The sequence below is a fragment of the Oncorhynchus tshawytscha genome, linkage group LG16, assembly GCF_018296145.1.
Source record: "Oncorhynchus tshawytscha isolate Ot180627B linkage group LG16, Otsh_v2.0, whole genome shotgun sequence".
Lineage (NCBI taxonomy): Eukaryota > Metazoa > Chordata > Actinopteri > Salmoniformes > Salmonidae > Oncorhynchus > Oncorhynchus tshawytscha.
In genome coordinates this window covers 3,736,560-3,757,845 of record NC_056444.1, presented here as the reverse complement: position 1 = coordinate 3,757,845, position 21,286 = coordinate 3,736,560, and the positions used below count along the sequence as shown (strand labels likewise).

The following is a 21,286-nucleotide window of genomic DNA, read 5'->3' as shown; positions in this document are numbered from 1 at the left end:
TAGTATCAGGGACAGACTGGGACCAGTTATTTCAGTGACAGACTGGGACCAGTAGTATCAGGGACAGACTGGGACCAGTAGTATTAGAGACAGACTGGGACCAGTAGTATCAGGGACATACTGGGACCAGTAGTATCAGGGATAGACTGGGACGAGTAATATTGGGGACAGACTGGGACCAGTAGTATCAGGGACAGACTGGGACCAGAAGTATCAGGGACAAACTGGGAGAAGTAGTATCAGGGACAGACTGGGACCAGTAGTATCAGCGACAGACTGGGACCAGTAGTATCAGAGACAGACTGGGACCAGTAGTATCAGGGACAGACTAGGACCAGTAGTATCAGGGACAGACTGAGACCAGTTGAATCAGGGACCGGCTGGGACCAGTAGTATCAGGGACAGACTGGGACCAGTAGTATCAGGGACAGGCTGGGACCAGTGGTATCAGGGACAGACTGGGACCAGTAGTATCAGGGACAGACTGGGACCAGTAGTGTCAGGGACAGACTGGGACCAGTAATATCAGGGACAGACTGGGACCGGTAGTATCAGGGACGGACTGGGACCGGTAGTATCAGCGACAGACTGGGACCAGTGGTATCAGGGACAGACTGGGACCAGTAATATCAGAGACAGAGTGGGACCAGTAGTATCAGGGACAGACTGGGACCAGTGGAATCAGGGACAGGCTGGGACCATTAGTATCAGGGACAGGCTGGGACCAGTAGTATCAGGGACAGACTGGGACAAGTAGTATCAGGGACAGACTGGGACCAGTTATTTCAGTGACAGACTGGGACCAGTAGTATCAGGGACAGACTGGGACCAGTAGTATCAGGGACAGACTGGGACCAGTAGTATTAGAGACAGACTGGGACCAGTAGTATCAGGGACATACTGGGACCAGTAGTATCAGGGACAGACTGGGACGAGTAATATTGGGGACAGACTGGGACCAGTAGTATCAGGGACAGACTGGGACCAGAAGTATCAGGGACAGACTGGGAGAAGTAGTATCAGGGACAGACTGGGACCAGTAGTATCAGCGACAGACTGGGACCAGTAGTATCAGAGACAGACTGGGACCAGTAGTATCAGGGACAGACTGGGACCAGTAGTATCAGGGACAGACTGAGACCAGTTGAATCAGGGACCGGCTGGGACCAGTAGTATCAGGGACAGACTGGGACCAGTAGTATCATTGACAGACTGGGACCAGTAGTATCAGGGACAGGCTGGGACCAGTGGTATCAGGGACAGACTGGGACCAGTAGTATCAGGGACAGACTGGGACCAGTAGTATCAGGGACAGACTGGGACCAGTAGTATCAGGGGCGGACTGGGACCGGTAGTATCAGCGACAGACTGGGACCAGTAGTATCAGGGACAGACTGGGACCAGTGGAATCAGGGACAGGCTGGGACCAGTAGTATCAGGGACAGGCTGGGACCAGTAGTATCAGGGACAGACTGGGACCAGTAGTATCAGGGACAGACTGGGACCAGTAGTATCAGGGACAGACTGGGACCAGTAATATCAGGGACAGACTGGGACCGGTAGTATCAGGGACGGACTGGGACCGGTAGTATCAGCGACAGACTGGGACCAGTAGTATCAGGGACAGACTGGAACCAGTAGTATTAGAGACAGACTGGGACCAGTAGTATTAGAGACAGACTGAGACCAGTAGTATCAGGGACAGACTGGGACCATTTGTATCAGGGACAGACTGGGACCAGTAGTATCAGGGACAGACTGGGACCAGTAGTGTCAGGGACAGACTGGGACCAGTAGTATCAGGGACAGACTGGGACCAGTAGTATCAGGGACAGACTGGGACCAGTAATATCAGAGACAGAGTGGGACCAGTAGTATCAGGAACAGGCTGGGACCAGTAGTATCAGGGACAGACTGGGACCAGTAGTATCAGGGACAGACTGTGACCAGTAGTATCACGGACAGGCTGGGACCAGTAGTATCAGGGACAGGCTGGGACCAGTATTATCAGGGACAGACTGGGACCAGTAGTATCAGGGGCAGACTGGGACCAGTAGTTTCAGGGGCAGACTGGTACCAGTATTATTACAGACAGGCTGGGACCAGTAGTGTCAGGGACAGACTGGGACCAGTAGTATCAGGGACAGACTGGGACCAGTAGTATCAGAGACAGACTGGGTCCAGTAGTTTCAGGGGCAGACTGGTACCAGTAGTATTAGAGACAGACTGGGACCAGTAGTATCAGGGACAGACTTCAATTGTATGCACAGCCTCCAATAAAATCACACCATTTGGAAAGGCCCACTGTACTTAAAATATACCATTTTCCAAATGTATGCTATGGCCAGTCTGTCTCTGCTTAACTATCCACTATCCTACATATATTAGTCATTACTGTAAAGATAGACAGTCAGTTATGACACAAAGAGTAGAGAAGAAAAGTCTTGAGCTATATACAGCATACAGAATTGTCCAACATTATTGAATGTTCTTGTATCTGCTTGAGTAGACGAGGTGAAATATCCCCATTTATCCATCACTTCAAATATCAGAGTGGTTTTAATCCAACCTGTACCAAAGTACCCAAGTCAGAACACCCCTAACCATGATTAGCCTGCTTCTAATCTGTACAAAACCCCAGAGTACTCCTAACCTCTTACTCTCTCTCTCTTTCGGTCTCACTGTCTCTCTCAACCTGCCCCATCTCTCTCTCTCTCTCTCGACAAGAAGGACAACCTTCTCCTTCTCCTCTCAGTGGGCTGAGCCAAACACACACAGCTTGACCAAGCCTAACACGCTGCTGCTCCAAGTTCAATATTGCATGGTCACTATGGTAGCTGTTTAACCCCTGGTGACTAACACTGTTGGGAAAGCTCTCTGTCAGCAGGACCAATCAGGACTAGAGCTGTGACAGTCATGCCATTTCGCCAGCCTGTGATTTTCAAGCAAATAACTGTCGGTCTCACTGTAATTGACCGTTAATTAACATAAACACATTTAGCATCTCCTGGCTTCCACACAGCCTACAAGACACTGATGCAGACCTTTGGAACATCTACATCTTAAAAAGTCTAATAAATCCATGTAATATAGTCTACCTACACCATCACAATAAATCCATGTAATATAGTCTACACCATCACAATAAATCCATGTAATATATTCTACCTACACCATCACAATAAATCCATGTAATATAGTCTACACCATCACAATAAATCCATGTAATATAGTCTAGACCATCACAATAAATCCATGTAATATAGTCTACCTACACCATCACAATAAATCCATGTAATATAGTCTACCTACACCATCACAATAAATCCATGTAATATAGCCTACACCATCACAATAAATCCATGTAATATAGTCTACCTACACCATCACAATAAATCCATGTAATATAGTCTACCTACACCATCACAATAAATCCATGTAATATAGTCTACCTACACCATCACAATAAATCCATGTAATATAGTCTACCTACACCATCACAATACATCCATGTAATATAGTCTACACCATCACAATAAATCCATGTAATATAGTCTACACCTCCACAAAAAATCCATGTAATACAGTCTACCTACACCATCACAATAAATCCATGTAATATAGTCTACACCATCACAATAAATCCATGTAATATAGTCTACACCATCACAATAAATACATTTTTTATTTTAGACAGGTCTAAAGAAACATGATATGAAGAAAATGTAGACTATTTCAGGAGAACAGAATAGCATTGTCCTTATGTTAGGTCCTGATCTGACTATGCCAAATGGCTTTGGGCTACACTAGTTCATTTAGCAAACAAGATTTGCTTAGAATTCAGTGGCATTATTTTATATTATTTTATAGTATGAAGAATACAATTGAACAAAGCTGAATAAAATAGAAAATATATTTTCTCCAAACGATTTGAGGGAGTATGAAGAAAATGTAGTCTATTTCAGAAGAACAGAATAGCATACTATGAGTTGACATTATGTTAGGTCCTGAACTGGCTATGCCATATGGTTGGGGGCTACACTAGATTTGCTTACAATTCTGTGGCAGTATGAAGAATACAATTGACCAAAGTAAAACAGAAACAATATTTTCTCCAAGCGATTTGAGGTAATTAGCATATGCAGCTATTCTGTGTTGAGCGGCTAACAAAGAAATAGGTCCTCCTATATGCTTAATTTAGAGTTATTAATGTAACTTAAGTTGGTCTACAAACGTTGGGCTATATGTTTAGATTTGTAATACATTGTAAGTCTGCATGATGAGACTCTAATGATGATTTGAAAAAAGTTGCTTGAAAGGCATGAGCACTGCTTAGTTTTTTTTGCGCAGGCTGAACACACTTCATCAGTCTCTCATTCACAATTTGACAAGCACTTGATAATGCCCTGAATTTCCCAGTGGCATCCCCTTTGTGTGGCCGTAATGCACCCTAAAAAATCCATGCCTTAGGGGCCAGTGATGGTTGTGCCCTTGGTTAAGAATATAATTTGAAGTTAAACAAGTTATTAGCTGAGAGTTTGCCAGGGATTCTAATATTTTTGCAACGCAAGATAGTTTTGAAATTGGACGGTAGTTATCTCCGAAAGATCCTGGCCTTTGTAAAGGGGTAGGATATGTGTCACCTCACAGATCTTAGGGATAGCAACAGAAGTAATTATTGAATAAAAAATGTGGGTAGAGGCCTCCCGAGTGGCGCAGAGGTCTAAGCCCCTGTGTCGCAGTGCTAGAGACGTCACTACAGATCCGGGTTCGATCCCGGGCTGTGTCGTAGCTAGCCATGACTGGAAGAGCCATGAGGCAACGATTGGCCCAGCGTTGTCCTGGTTAGGGGAGGGTTTGGCCGGCTGGGATGTCCTTGTCCCATCGCGCTCTAGCGACTCATTGTGGTGGCCGGGTGCAGTGCATGCCCACCTACCCAGACCCATCTGTCCAGAACCATCTGCACAGACCCATCTACCCAGACCCATCTTCACAGACCCACCTACCCAGACCCACCTACCCAGACCCATCTGCCCAGAACCACCTACCCAGACCCACCTACCCAGACCCATCTGCCCAGACCCACCTACCCAGTCCAATCTGCCCAGACCCATCTGCCCAGACCCACCTACCCAGACCCACCTACCCAGACCCATCTGCCCAGACCCACCTACCCAGACCCACCTACCCAGACCCAACTACCCAGACCCACCTACCCAGACCCAACTACCCAGACCCATCTACCCAGACCCACCTACCCAGACCCATCTGCCCAGACCCATCTGCCCAGACCCATCTGCCCAGACCCATCTGCCCAGACCCACCTACCCAGACCCATCTGCCCAGACCCATCTACCCAGACCCACCTACCCAGTCCAATCTGCCCAGACCCACCTACCCAGACCCACCTATCCAGACCCATGTCTGTAGCCATGAAGTGCTTTGAAAGGCTGGTCATGCCTCACATCTACACCATCATCCCAGAAACCCTCGACCCATTCCAATTTGCATACTGGCCGAACAGATCCACAGATGATGCAATCTTTATTGCACTCCACACTGCCCTTTCCCACCAGGACAAAAGGAACACCTATGTGTTGGGGTGTTCTGGGGTGTGGTGATACTGGATTGAGGGAAGTCCCATCAGTCAACACTGAACAACACTGGGGTGTGGTGATACTGGATTGAGGGAAGTCCCATCAGTCAACACTGAACAACACGGGGGTGTTGTGATACTGAATTGAGGGAAGTCCCATCAGTCAACACTGAACAACACGGGGGTGTGGTGATACTGAATTGAGGGAAGTCCCATCAGTCAACACTGAACAACACTAATGTGGTGATACTGAATTGAGGGAAGTCCTATGAACATCTACAGTAAACAACACTGCTCCCCAGGATGGGTGCAGGGTTGAATAGTGGAAGTCCAGACCTAAACCCTGTTGAGATGTGTGTGTTATAATCGTAGGTTGAAAAAATATCCCTGATCCTTTCATGGTTCATTTCTGTTTCTTCGCTGACAAATGGTTACGCGGTCTCGATTGTTACAGAGTACTAAGTACCATCACTCAATAAGAGTGATCGACACTGGTCCTCGGGCTGTGTGTAAAGGTGGGTGGTGGAAGGGAGCATGATAACAAAAAGGCTGAAAAACATCTCCTGGTTCTCGTAGTAGCCTGACTTTGGCTTCCATTTCTCCCCTGGCAAACGGGTACGCTGATACTGTACTGATGGTCGTTGTATAACTCAATAACACTCAATAACACCGCCCTGATTAATAGCAGTAGGGAGCATGATAACAAAAAGGCTGAAAAACATCTCTGACCCTTTCGTGGTCCTCGTAGTAACCCGGAGTCCTCCTTTGCTGTGACGTGCAACCAGAGATAAGTGAAATGCTATGAAACACGATACGACCTGGCAGACGAGTCACACCAGGTTAGAACACTGGCAGGAGGATATGATATGACGTGATGTTATGTTTTTCACTTTTGTTCTGGGAAAACGGTGGAAGAAATCCCCTTACACACACGTCTTAGGTTTACATCCCAAATGGCACCCTACTCCCTTTATAGTGCACTACTTTTAACCAGGGCCTATAGCCAAATGGCACCCTATTCCCTTTATAGTGCACTACTTTTAACCAGGGGCTATAGCCAAATGGCACCCTATTCCCTTTATAGTGCACTACTTTTAACCATGGCCTATAGCCAAATGGCACCCTACTCCCTTTATAGTGCACTACTTTTAACCATGGCCTATAGCCAAATGGCACCCTATTCCCTTTATAGTGCACTACTTTTAACCAGGGCCTATAGCCAAATGGCACCCTATTCCCTTTATAGTGCACTACTTTTAACCAGGGCCTATAGCCAAATGGCACCCTATTCCCTTTATAGTGCACTACTTTTAACCAGGGGCTATAGCCAAATGGCACCCTATTCCCTTTATAGTGCACTACTTTTAACCATGGCCTATAGCCAAATGGCACCCTACTCCCTTTATAGTGCACTACTTTTAACCATGGCCTATAGCCAAATGGCACCCTATTCCCTTTATAGTGCACTACTTTTAACCAGGGCCTATAGCCAAATGGCACCCTATTCCCTTTATAGTGCACTACTTTTAACCAGGGCCTATAGCCAAATGGCACCCTATTCCCTTTATAGTGCACTACTTTTAACCAGGGCCTATAGCCAAATGGCACCCTATTCCCTTTATAGTGCACTACTTTTAACCAGGGCCTATAGCCAAATGGCACCCTATTCCCTTTATAGTGCACTACTTTTAACCAGGGGCTATAGCCAAATGGCACCCTATTCCCTTTATAGTGCACTACTTTTAACCATGGCCTATAGCCAAATGGCACCCTACTCCCTTTATAGTGCACTACTTTTAACCATGGCCTATAGCCAAATGGCACCCTATTCCCTTTATAGTGCACTACTTTTAACCAGGGCCTATAGCCAAATGGCACCCTATTCCCTTTATAGTGCACTACTTTTAACCAGGGCCTATAGCCAAATGGCACCCTATTCCCTTTATAGTGCACTACTTTTAACCAGGGCCTATAGCCAAATGGCACCCTATTCCCTTTATAGTGCACTACTTTTAACCATGGCCTATAGCCAAATGGCACCCTATTCCCTTTATAGTGCACTACTTTTAACCATGGCCTATAGCCAAATGGCACCCTATTCCCTTTATAGTGCACTACTTTTAACCATGGCCTATAGCCAAATGGCACCCTACTCCCTTTAAAGTGCATCACGTTTAATCAGGGCTCATTGGGCCATTTGGGAAGCACCAATAGTGTGACCGTAGACACACCATTGGCAAGGGTTAGCGACTGGCTTTCTGAAAGCGTATTCATGACAGGCTGTGTGTGCTGATCTGTCATTAATGTAGTATTTCCAGATCCATATTGGGCAAAAACAAAGTCATGTGTATTAGGTTGTTTGGCTGAGGTGTTTTTGCTTTGAGGATCAGGGCCAAGAGTAAGAAGAAGTGTGGATTGGACCAGACTGCAGAGAGGACAGTCATAACTCCAGAGGGCCAAGTCGAGGTCCAAAAGGCTTCTTAATAACAGCTTCTACCCCATAGACTCCTGAACAGCTTCTACCCCATAGCCATAGACTCCTGAACAGCTAACCAAAGGGCTACCCAGACCCCTCGTTTACACTGCTGCTACTCTCCGTTAATTATCTGTACATAGTCACTTTATTTACTCTACCTACTTGTACATATATTGCTATTATTATTTTACGGCTACACATTGGCCTTACCCCCGGGTGGTAAGGCTAGGTAAAAACACATCCGCCTTGCTGATCCTCAACATGGGGGCCCCTCAGGGTTGCGTGCTCAGTCCCCTCCTGTACTCCCTGTTCACTCATGACTGCACGGCCAGGGAGCTTGTATCACAAATCAGCCACCAACAGATTGAGAAGCATTGATCTAAGACCATACAGAACTAACCACCATTACCTTATAATATTTTGATTAAAGCCAATAACTAACGATCACCTTATAATACTTACAGACAGACAGACAGACAGACAGACAGACAGACAGACAGACAGACAGACAGACAGACAGACAGACAGACAGACAGACAGACAGACAGACAGACAGACAGACAGACAGACAGACAGACAGACAGACAGACAGACAGACAGACAGACACAAGCTAACTGGGTGAGAACATTGGAGATCTCAGAGTTTGACAGTGCTGAATACTCTTTCTGGGCTCTCTCTCCTCTCTCTCTATTTCTACCTATTTCCATCTCTCTCTATATATATATATATTTCTCTGTCTCTCTTTCTCTCTCATTCTTTCTTTCTTTCTCTCTCTCTATTTCTCTCTCTCTCCTCTCTCTCTCTCTCTCTCTCTCTCTCCTCTCTCTCTCTCTCTCTCTCTCTCTCTCTCTCTCCTCTCTCTCTATATATATGTATATATTTCTCTGTCTCTCTTTCTCTCATTCTTTCTTTCTTTCTCTCTCTCTCTCTCCTCTCTCTATTTCTCTCTCTCTCTCTCTCCTCTCTCTCTCTCTCTCTCTCTCTCTCTCTCTATATATATATGTATATATTTATCTCTATCAATTTCTCTCTCTCTCTTTCTCTCTCCATGTTATAATTCTGCCTTTCAGATGCGTCTCTCTCTCAATTCAATTTCAATTGAAGGGCTTTATTGGCATGGGAAACACATGTTTACATTGCAAAAGCAAGTAGGAAAGAGGAGAAAGTTGGAAATTACATGCCAAAGCCAAACCTAGCTGTTGGATTGTTCACTCTTTAAATATAACACAATATACACTCCTTTCGGAAAGTATTCAGACCCCTTCCCTTTTTTCCACATTATGTTACGTTACAGCCTTATTCTAAAATAGATTTAATAAATAAAAATCTTCAACAATCTCCACACAATAGATAATAAACAATAGTTGAATAAACAATAAAAAAAAACGAATAGTAAACATCACACGCATGTAAATGCATTATTATAAATTATACATATTATAATGATATTTTTATGGTGAAAAATATCTTCCCCGAACTTGAAACTCTTTATGTTTATGTTACCGGTTGAATAGCAGATTAATGTGCTTCATTTTAAGTTACTTGGCCACTTCCGTTGTGATACAAACCTCATTAAAACATATAGGCCTATGGGCTAAGCTATATGAGGTGTCTCTCCCTCTCACAAAAGATCCAAAAGAATAAAGACATTTTGAATGTCACATTATGTGGAAATAGTTAAAGTACACAAGGGAAAATAAATAAGCATAAATATGGGTTGTATTTACAATGGTGTCTGTTCTTCACTGGTTGACCTTTTCTTGTGGTCACAGGTCACACATCTTGCTGCTGTGATGTAATACTGTGGTATTTCACCCAGTAGATATGGGAGTTTATCAAGATTGGGTTTCGTTTTTAATTCTTTGTGGGTCTGTGTAATCTGAGAGAAATATGTGTCTCGAATATGGTCATACATTTGGCAGGAGGTTAGGAAGTGCAGCTCAGTTTCCACCTCCTTTTGTGGGCAGTGTGCACATAGCCTGTCTTCTCTTGAGAGCCAGGTCTGCCTACGGCGGCCTTTCTCAATAGCAAGGCTATGCTCACTGAGTCTGTACATAGTCAAAGTTTTCCTTAAATTTCGGTTTCGGTCACAGTGGTCAGGTATTCTGCCGCTGTGTACTCTCTGTGTAGGGCCAAATAGCTTTCTAGTTTGCTCTGTTTAAATCAAATCAAATCAAATCAAATCAAATTTTATTTGTCACATACACATGGTTAGCAGATGTTAATGAGAGTGTAGCGAAATGCTTGTGCTTCTAGTTCCGACAATGCAGTAATAACGAACAAGTAATCTAACTAACAATTCCAAAAAAACTACTGTCTTATAACACAGTGTAAGGGGAATATGTACATAAGGATATATGAATGAGTGATGGTACAGAGCAGCATAGGCAAGATACAGTAGATGATATCGAGTACAGTATATACATATGAGATAAGTATGTAAACCAAGTGGCATAGTTAAAGTGGCTAGTGATACATGTATTACATAAGGATGCAGTCGATGATATAGAGTACAGTATCAGCGTATGCATATGAGATGAATAATGTAGGGTAAGTAACATTATATAAGGTAGCATTGTTTAAAGTGGCTAGTGATATATTTACATCATTTCCCATCAATTCCCATGATTAAAATGGCTGGAGTAGAGTCAGTGTCATTGACAGTGTGTTGGCAGTAGCCACTCAATGTTAGTGGTGGCTGTTTAACAGTCAGATGGCCTTGAGATAGAAGCTGTTTTTCAGTCTCTCGGTCCCAGCTTTGATGCACCTGTACTGACCTCGCCTTCTGGATGACAGCGGGGTGAACAGGCAGTGGCTCGGGTGGTTGATGTCCTTGATGATCTTTATGGCCTTCCTGTAGCATCGGGTGGTGTAGGTGTCCTGGAGGGCAGGTAGTTTGCCCCCGGTGATGCGTTGTGCAGACCTCACTACCCTCACTACCCTCTGGAGAGCCTTACGGTTGAGGGCGGTGCAGTTGCCATACCAGGCGGTGATACAGCCCGCCAGGATGCTCTCGATTGTGCATCTGTAGAAGTTTGTGAGTGCTTTTGGTGACAAGCCGAATTTCTTCAGCCTCCTGAGGTTGAAGAGGCGCTGCTGCGTCTTCCTCACGATGCTGTCTGTGTGAGTGGACCAATTCAGTTTGTCTGTGATGTGTATGCCGAGGAACTTAAAACTTGCTACCCTCTCCACTACTGTTCCATCGATGTGGATGGGGGTGTTCCCTCTGCTGTTTCCTGAAGTCCACAATCATCTCCTTAGTTTTGTTGACGTTGAGTGTGAGGTTATTTTCCTGACACCACACTCCGAGGGCCCTCACCTCCTCCCTGTAGGCCGTCTCGTCGTTGTTGGTAATCAAGCCTACCACTGTTGTGTCGTCCGCAAACTTGATGATTGAGTTGGAGGCGTGCATGGCCACGCAGTCGTGGGTGAACAGGGAGTACAGGAGGGGGCTCAGAACGCACCCTTGTGGGGCCCCAGTGTTGAGGATCAGCGGGGAGGAGATGTTGTTGCCTACCCTCACCACCTGGGGGCGGCCCGTCAGGAAGTCCAGTACCCAGTTGCACAGGGCGGGGTCGAGACCCAGGGTCTCGAGCTTGATGACGAGCTTGGAGGGTACTATGGTGTTGAATGCCGAGCTGTAGTCGATGAACAGCATTCTCACATAGGTATTCCTCTTGTCCAGATGGGTTAGGGCAGTGTGCAGTGTGGTTGAGATTGCATCGTCTGTGGACCTATTTGGGCGGTAAGCAAATTGGAGTGGGTCAAGGGTGTCAGGTAGGGTGGAGGTGATGTGGTCCTTGACTAGTCTCTCAAAGCACTTCATGATGACGGATGTGAGTGCTACGGGGCGGTAGTCGTTTAGCTCAGTGACCTTAGCTTTCTTGGGAACAGGAACAATGGTGGCCCTCTTGAAGCATGTGGGAACAGCAGACTGGTATAGGGATTGATTGAATATGTCCGTAAACACACCGGCCAGCTGGTCTGCGCATGCTCTGAGGGCGCGGCTGGGGATGCCGTCTGGGCCTGCAGCCTTGCGAGGGTTAACACGTTTAAATGTCTTACTCACTTCGGCTGCAGTGAAGGAGAGACCGCATGTTTCCGTTGCAGGCCGTGTCAGTGGCACTGTATTGTCCTCAAAGCGGGCAAAAAGTTATTTAGTCTGCCTGGGAGCAAGACATCCTGGTCCGTGACTGGGCTGGGTTTCTTCCTGTAGTCCGTGATTGACTGTAGACCCTGCCACATACCTCTTGTGTCTGAGCCGTTGAATTGAGATTCTACTTTGTCTCTGTACTGGCGCTTAGCTTGTTTGATAGCCTTGCGGAGGGAATAGCTGCACTGTTTGTATTCAGTCATGTTACCAGACACCTTGCCCTGATTAAAAGCAGTGGTTCGTGCCTTCAGTTTCACACGAATGCTGCCATCAATCCACGGTTTCTGGTTAGGGAATATTTTAATCGTTGCTATGGGAACGACATCTTCAACGCACGTTCTAATGAACTCGCACACCGTATCAGCGTATTCGTCAATGTTGTTGTCTGACGCAATACGAAACATCTCCCAGTCCACGTGATGGAAGCAGTCTTGGAGTGTGGAGTCAGCTTGGTCGGACCAGCGTTGGACAGACCTCAGCGTGGGAGCTTCTTGTTTTAGTTTCTGTCTGTAGGCAGGGATCAACAAAATGGAGTCGTGGTCAGCTTTTCCGAAAGGGGGCGGGGCAGGGCCTTATATGCGTCGCGGAAGTTAGAGTAACAATGATCCAGGGTCTTTCCACCCCTGGTTGCGCAATCGATATGCTGATAAAATTTAGGGAGTCTTGTTTTCAGATTAGCCTTGTTAAAATCCCCAGCTACAATGAATGCAGCCTCCGGATAAATCGTTTCCAGTTTGCAGAGAGTTAAATAAAGTTCGTTCAGAGCCATCGATGTGTCTGCTTGGGGGGGATATATACGGCTGTGATTATAATCGAAGAGAATTCTCTTGGTAGATAATGCGGTCTACATTTGATTGTGAGGAATTCTAAATCAGGTGAACAGAAGGATTTGAGTTCCTGTATGTTTCTTTCATCACACCATGTCACGTTGGTCATAAGGCATACGCCCCCGCCCCTCTTCTTACCAGAAAGATGTTTGTTTCTGTCGGCGCGATGCGTGGAGAAACCCGCTGGCTGCACCGCTTCGGATTGCGTCTCTCCAGTTAGCCATGTTTCCGTGAAGCAGAGAACGTTACAGTCTCTGATGTCCCTCTGGAATGCTACCCTTGCTCGGATTTCATCAACCTTGTTGTCAAGAGACTGGACATTGGCAAGAAGAATGCTAGGGAGTGATGCACGGTGTGCCCGTCTCCGGAGTCTGACCAGAAGACCGCTTCGTTTCCCTCTTTTTCTGAGTCGTTTTTTTTTTTTTGGTCGCTGCATGGAATCCACTCGGTTACACTGGTTGTAAGGCAGAACACAGGATCCGCATCGCGAAAAACATATTCTTGGTCGTACTGATGGTGAGTTGACGCTGATCTTATATTCAGTAGTTCTTCTCGGCTGTATGTAATGAAACCTAAGATGACCTGGGGTACTAGTGTAAGAAATAACACGTAAAAAAACAAAAAACTGCATAGTGTCCTAGGAACGCGAAGCGAGGCGGCCATCTCTGTCGGCGCCGGAAGTTTAGGGCCAAATAGCATTCTAATTTGCTCGTTTTTTTGTTAATTCTTTCCAATGTGTTAAGTAATGATCTTTCTGTTTTCTCATTGTCACGCTCGTTGTTAGAATAAATGGACCAAGGCGCAGCGTAGAATTCCACATGTTTAATTGTACTCAGCAAAATAAAACAGAAGAAAAACGAAACATGACGTTCTGGGCTGCTCACAAAAACAAGATCCCACAAAACACAAAGGGGAAATGGCTGCCTAAATATGATCCCCAAACAGAGACAACGATAAACAGCTGCCTCTGATTGGGAATCATACCAGGCCAACATAGAAATGAAAAATGAATGAAAAATGAAAAGAAAACTAGAATAATCACCTAATCATAACCAAATAGAGAAATAAAAGGTTCTCTAACGTGACGTGACACTCATGATTTGGTTGGGTCTAATTGTGTTGCTGTCCTGGGGCTCTGTGTGGTCTGTTTGTGTTTGTGAACAGAGCCCCAGGACCAGCTTGCTTAGGGGACTCTTCTCCAGGTTCATCTCTCTGTAGGCGATGGCTTTGTTATGGAAAGTTTGGGAATTGGGACTTCCTTTTAGGTGGTTGTAGAATTGAACGTCTCTTTTCTGGATTTTGATAATTAGTGGGTATCGGCCTAATTCTGCTCTGCATGCATTATTTGGTGTTCTACGTTGTACACAGAGGATATTTTTGCAGAATTCTGCATGCAGAGTCTCAATTTAGTGTTGGTCCCATTTAGTGAATTATTGGTTGGTGAGCGGACCCCAGACCTCATGACCATAAATGACAATGGGTTCTATAACTATACTTGAATTATTTTTAGCCAGATCCTAATTGGCATGTTGAATTTTATGTACCTTTTGATGGCATAGAATGCCCTTCTTGCCTTGTCTCTCAGATCGTTCACATCTTTGTGGAAGTTACCTGTGGTGCTGATGTTTAGGCCAAGGTATGTATATATTTTTTTTGTGTGTTCTAGGGCAACAGTGTCTAGATGGAATTTGTCTTTTTTTTTTGGAACACCAATGGCCTGGCGTGGTGGAAAGAAATGTGTGTTTTTTTGCCAATTTTAACCGCACACTTGTTGTTTGTTTACATGGATTTTATAATGTCGTATGTTTTTCCCCCAACACCACTTTCCATCAATTTGTATAGCAGACCCTCATGCCAAATTGAGTCGAAGGCTTTTTTTGAAATCAACAAAGCATGAGAAGACTTTGCCTTTGTTTTGGTTTGTTTGGTTGTCAATTAGGGTGTGCAGGGTGAATACATGGTCTGTTGTACGGTAATTTGGTAAAAAGCTAATTTGGCATTTGCTCAGTACATTGTTTTCATTGAGGACATGTACGAGTCTGCTGTTAATGATAATGCAGAGGATTTTCTCAAGGTTACTGTTGACGCATATCCCACGGTAGATATTGGGGTCAAATTTGTGTCCCATTTTGTGGATTGGGGTGATCAGTCCTCCCTTGGTTCCAAATATTGGGGAAGATGCCAGAGCCAAGGAGGATGTTAAAGAGTTTAAGTATAGCAAATGGAATTAATGGTCTGTGTTTTATTATTTTTGTATCATTTCAAGGATACCATCAACAGCACAGGCCTTTTTGGGTGGGAGGGTTTGTTTTTGGTCCTGCAGTTCATTCAATGTAATTGGAGAATCCAGTGGGTTCTGGTCGTCTTTAATAGTTGATTCTAAGATGTGTATTTGATCATGTATACGTTTTTGCTCTTTGTTCTTTGTTATAGAGCCCAAAAGATTGGAGAAGTGGTTTACCCATACATCTCCATTTTGGATAGATAACTCTTGATGGTGTTGTTTGTTGAGTGTGTTCCAATCCTCCCAGAAGTGGCTAGATTCTATGGATTCTTACATTGAGCTGATTTCTGACATGCTGTTCCTTCTTTGTCTGTTCTGTTTCAGTGATTCACCATAGTGAAGGCGTTTTTGCTTGGTTTCTTCATTTCTTTCTTCGGTTTTCTTCATCAAGCCATTTGTTATTGTTGTTAATTTCCTTCGGTTTTGTGTTTGACATTTTTAGATTTGATAAGGAAGCTGAGAGGTCAAATATGCTGTTTAGGTTTTCTACTACCAAGTTTACACTTACAAAAATTAGAGTGAAATGTTTTGTCCAGGAAGTTGTTTAAAAGGGAAGAATTTGTTGTTGTTTTTTGGTAGGTTTCCACACTATTTTCCTTCCCTCTAAAGCATTTCTTAATATTTTTCAGGTCCTTTGGCTTTGATGCCTCACAATTGAGTATTGCTCTGTTCAAGTAGACTGAAATATCTCTCTCTCTGTAACTCTCTCTCTCTCTCGCTGTGTCTCTCTCTCTCTCTCTCTCTCGCTGTGTCTCTCTCTCTCTCTCTCTCTCTCGTGTGTCTCTCTCTCTCGCTGTGTCTCTCTCTCTCTCTCTCTCTCTCTCTCTCTCTCTCGCTGTGTCTCTCTCTCTATCTCTCTCGCTGTCTCTCTCTCTCTCGCTGTCTCTCTCTCGCTCTCTCTCTCTCTCTCTCGCTGTGTCTCTCTCTCTCTCTCTCTCTCTCTCTCTCTCTCTCTCGCTGTGTCTCTCTCTCTCGCTGTGTCTCTCTCTCTCTCTCTCTCTCTCTCTCTCTCTCTCGCTGTGTCTCTCTCTCTCTCTCTCTCTCTCTCTCTCTCTCTCGCTGTGTCTCTCTCTCTCTCTCTCTCTCTCTCTCTCTCTCGCTGTGTCTCTCTCTCTCGCTGTGTCTCTCTCTCTCTCTCTCTCTCGCTCTCTCTCTCTCTCTCTCTCGCTGTGTCTCTCTCTCTCTCTCTCTCTCTCTCTCTCTCTCGCTGTGTCTCTCTCTCTCGCTGTGTCTCTCTCTCTCTCTCTCTCTCTCTCTCTCTCTCTCTCGCTGTGTGTCTCTCTCTCTCGCTGTGTCTCTCTCTCTCTCTCTCTCTCTCTCTCTCTCTCTCGCTGTGTCTCTCTCTCTATCTCTCTCGCTGTCTCTCTCTCTCTCGCTGTCTCTCTCTCGCTCTCTCTCTCTCTCTCTCGCTGTGTCTCTCTCTCTCTGTCTCTCTCTCTCTTCATGCTATACGTCTGCCTTTCAGATGTGTATGTCTCTCTCTCTGTCTATATTTCTCTGTTTCTGCGTAACATCTGTAAAGCCAAACTTAGAGAACAGAAAAAAAGACTAACTATAAAAGAATAAAGAAAGTGAAAACATTCATTCGTTTTCAGACCACTGTATTTCAGCTTCTATTTAGAGTTGTCCATCTCTCTCTGCCTCCCGGAAACTAACGCCAATGCTCAGGGAGAAAAAACCCACCAATGCTCAGTTAGCGGCTAGGGAGTGGGCACCACCACTCTATAAGGCAATACGCTGCATCGCTATGGCCTGGTATGCTGCTATGTTCCCATCCTCAGATATATTAGGATGTCTAGTCATTTAGACGCTCTTCTTTTTTAGGATTACGGAATGTATTCCTCTTGACTTTTTCCACGTTTTGTTTCGATATTTAAAAATGGATTAAATATATTTTTAAATATATATTTTTTCTCATCAATCTACACATAATACTCCAAAATGTTTGTTTTTTGTTGCAAATTTATATTAAAAAAATTAAATTAAAATGAAATATCACATTTACCTAAGTATTCAGACCCTTTACTCAGTAGCACCTTTGGCAGTAATTACAACCTCTAGTCATCTTGGGTATGATGCTACAGCCTCTAGTCTTCTTGGGTATGATGCTACAACCTCTAGTCTTCTTGGGTATGATGCTACAACCTCTAGTCTTCTTGGGTATGATGCTACAACCTCTAGTCTTCTTGGGTATGATGCTACAACCTCTAGTCTTCTTGGGTATGATGCTACAACCTCTAGTCTTCTTGGGTATGATGCTACAACCTCTAGTCTTTTTGGGTATGATGCTACAGCCGCTAGTCTTCTTGAGTATGACACTACAGCCTCGAGTCATCTTGGACGCCACAAGATTGGCACACCTGTATTTTCTCCCATTCTTCTCTGCAAGCTCTGTCAGGTTGGATGGTGAGCGTCACCGTAAGGCTATTTTCAGGTCTTTCCAGAGATGTTCAAAAGGGTTCAAGTCCGGGCTCTGGCTGGGCCACTCAAGGAAATTCATAGACTTGTCCCGAAGCCACTCCTGTGTTGTCCTGGCTGTGTGCGTGGAGTCGTTGTCCTTTTGAAAGGTGAACCTTCGTCCCAGTTTGAGGTCCAGAACGCTCTGCAGCAGGTTTTCATCAAGGATTTCTCGCTCTGTACTTTGCTCTGTTCATCTTTCCCTCGATACTGACTAGTTTCCCAGTCCCTGCCACTGAAAAACATTCCCACAGCATGATGCTGCCACCACCATGCTTCACCGTAGAGAGGGTGCCAGCTTTCCTCCACTTGGCACTTGGCATTCAGGTCAGAGTTTAATCTTAGTTTCATCAGATCAGATAATCTTGTTTCTCAGGGTCTGAGAGTCCTTTAGGTCCGTCTTGGCAAAAGGCAAGCGGGCTGTCATGTGCCTTTTAATGAGAAGTGGCTTCCGCCTGGCCAATCTATCAAAAATGCCTGATTGGTGGAGTGCTGCAGAGATGGTTGTCCTTCTGGAAGGTTCTCCCATCTCCACAGAGGAACTCTGGAGCTCTGTCAGAGTGACCATCGGGTTCTTGAACACCTCCCTGACCAAGGCCCTTGTCCTCCTACCAAGAGTTTTGGTGGTTCCAAACTTCTTCCATTAAAGAAAAATGGAGGCACCTGTGTTCTTGGGGACCTTCAATCCTGCAGACATTCTTGGTACCCTTCCCCAGATCTGTGCCTCGACACAATCCTGTCTCAGAGCTCTACAGACAATTCCTTTGACCTCGTGGCTTGGTTTTTGATCTGACATGCACTGTCAACTGTGGGACCTTATATAGACAGGTGTGTGCCTTTCCAAATCATATCCAATCAAATCAAATGTATTTATATAGCCCTTCGTACATCAGCTGATATCTCAAAGTGCTGTACAGAAACTCAGCCTAAAACCCCAAACAGCAAGCAATGCAGGTGTTGAAGCACGTTGGCTAGAAAAAACTCCCTAGAAAGGCCAAACCCTAGGAAGAAACCTAGAGAGGATCCAGGCTATGAGGGGTGGCCAGTCCTCTTCTGGCTGTGCCGGTTGGAGATTATAACAGAACATGGCCAAGATGTTCAAATGTTCATAAATGACCAGCATGGTCAAATAATAGGTCTGGGACAAGGTAGCACGTCCGGTGAACAGGTCAGGGTTCCATAGCCACAGGCAGAATAGTTGAAACTGGAGCAGCAGCACGGCCAGGTGGACTGGGGACAGCAAGGAGTCATCATGTCAGGTAGTCCTGAGGCATGGTCCTAGGGCTCATGTCCTCCGAGAGAGAGAAAGAAAGAGAGAAAGAGAGAATTAGAGAGACTATACTTAAATTCACACAGGACACCGGATAAGACAGGAGAAGTACTCCAGATATAACAAACTGACCCTAGCCCCCCGACACATAAACTACTGCAGCATAAATACTGGAGGCTGAGACAGGAGGGGTCAGGAGACACTGTGGCCCCATCTGATGATACCCCCGGACAGGGCCAAACAGGAAGGATATAACCCCACCCACTTTGCCAAAGCACAGCCCCCACACCACTAGAAGGATATCTTCAACCACCAACTTACCATCCTGAGACAAGGCCGAAATCCAATCAATTGAATTTACCACAGGTGGACTCCAATCAAGTTGTGATCAATTGAAAAAGATTGCACCTGAGCTAAAGTTTGAGTCTCTTAACAAAGGCTCAGAATACCAATGTAAATAAGGTATTTCTGTTTTATTATATTTAATAAACTTGCAAAAAATTATAAAAAACATTTTTTCGCTTTGTCATTATGGGGTACTGTGTGTAGATTGATGAAGATTTGTATTTATTTAATTGATTTTAGAATAAGGCTGTAATGTAACATAATGTGGAAAAAGGGAAGGGGTCTGAATACTTTCCAAAAGGAGTGTATTTTAGGAATATGTGTTATATTTAATGAGTAGAGTGAACCATCCAACAGCTAGGTTTGGCTTTGTAATTTCCAACTTTCTCCTCTTTCCAAATGTACATTTCTGGTGACCAGGTTTATGTCTAGCATTGCCTCTTTGGCTCAGCATATAACTGCAACAGTGGAATTTAATTACACAGTTGACTGGAATATTCTAGGGGTAGAAGAGAGCAGGGTGCACTTTTCAATGACACATTACACAGCCTGGACATCTACTACAGAGAACAGATATGTTAGGACACAACCTGGACATTAGGACACAACCTGGACATTAGGACCCAACCTGGACATCTGCTACCAGGAACAGATCTGTTAGGACCCAACCTGGACATTAGGACACAACCTGGACATTAGGACACAACCTGGACATTAGGACACAACCTGGACATTAGGACCCAACCTGGACATCTGCTACCAGGAACAGACCTGTTAGAACACAACCAGGACATTAGGACACAACCTGGACATTAGGACCCAACTTGGACATTAGGACCCAACCTGGACATTAGGACCCAACTTGGACATTAGGACCCAACTTGGACATTAGGACCCAACCTAAATAACTTTTTTGCCCGCTTTGAGGACAATACAGTGCCACTGACACGGCCTGCAACGGAAACATGCGGTCTCTCCTTCACTGCAGCCGAAGTGAGTAAGACATTTAAACGTGTTAACCCTCGCAAGGCTGCAGGCCCAGACGGCATCCCCAGCCGCGCCCTCAGAGCATGCGCAGACCAGCTGGCCGGTGTGTTTACGGACATATTCAATCAATCCCTATACCAGTCTGCTGTTCCCACATGCTTCAAGAGGGCCACCATTGTTCCTGTTCCCAAGAAAGCTAAGGTAACTGAGCTAAACGACTACCGCCCGTAGCACTCACATCCGTCATCATGAAGTGCTTTGAGAGACTAGTCAAGGACCATATCACCTCCACCCTACCTGACACCCTTGACCCACTCCAATTTGCTTACCGCCCAAATAGGTCCACAGACGATGCAATCTCAACCACACTGCACACTGCCCTAACCCATCTGGACAAGAGGAATACCTATGTGAGAATGCTGTTCATCGACTACAGCTCGGCATTCAACACCATAGTACCCTCCAAGCTCGTCATCAAGCTCGAGACCCTGGGTCTCGACCCCGCCCTGTGCAACTGGGTACTGGACTTCCTGATGGGCCGCCCCCAGGTGGTGAGGGTAGGCAACAACATCTCCTCCCCGCTGATCCTCAACACTGGGGCCCCACAAGGGTGCGTTCTGAGCCCTCTCCTGTACTCCCTGTTCACCCACGACTGCGTGGCCATGCACGCCTCCAACTCAATCATCAAGTTTGCGGACGACACAACAGTGGTAGGCTTGATCACCAACAACGACGAGACGGCCTACAGGGAGGAGGTGAGGGCCCTCGGAGTGTGGTGTCAGGAAAATAACCTCACACTCAACGTCAACAAAACTAAGGAGATGATTGTGGACTTCAGGAAACACCAGAGGGAACACCCCCATCCACATCGATGGAACAGTAGTGGAGAG

General features: G+C 45.4%; 1 protein-coding gene across 1 annotated transcript; it reads left to right on the top strand.

Moving 5' to 3' along the window:
* Positions 1 to 4,924: 4,924 nt before the first annotated feature.
* LOC121839565 (extensin-1-like) lies at positions 4,925 to 5,446 on the top strand. The gene has a single exon (XM_042298622.1). The coding sequence runs from the start codon at positions 4,925 to 4,927 to the stop codon at positions 5,444 to 5,446; it is 522 nt and encodes a 173-aa protein (XP_042154556.1).
* The last annotated feature ends 15,840 nt before the right edge of the window (positions 5,447 to 21,286 follow it).

What these genes read in the sequence shown, in the direction of transcription:
- LOC121839565 (XM_042298622.1), top strand. Translation starts at nt 4,925, where the DNA reads ATGCCCACCTACCCAGACCCATCTGTCCAGAACCATCTGCACAGACCC.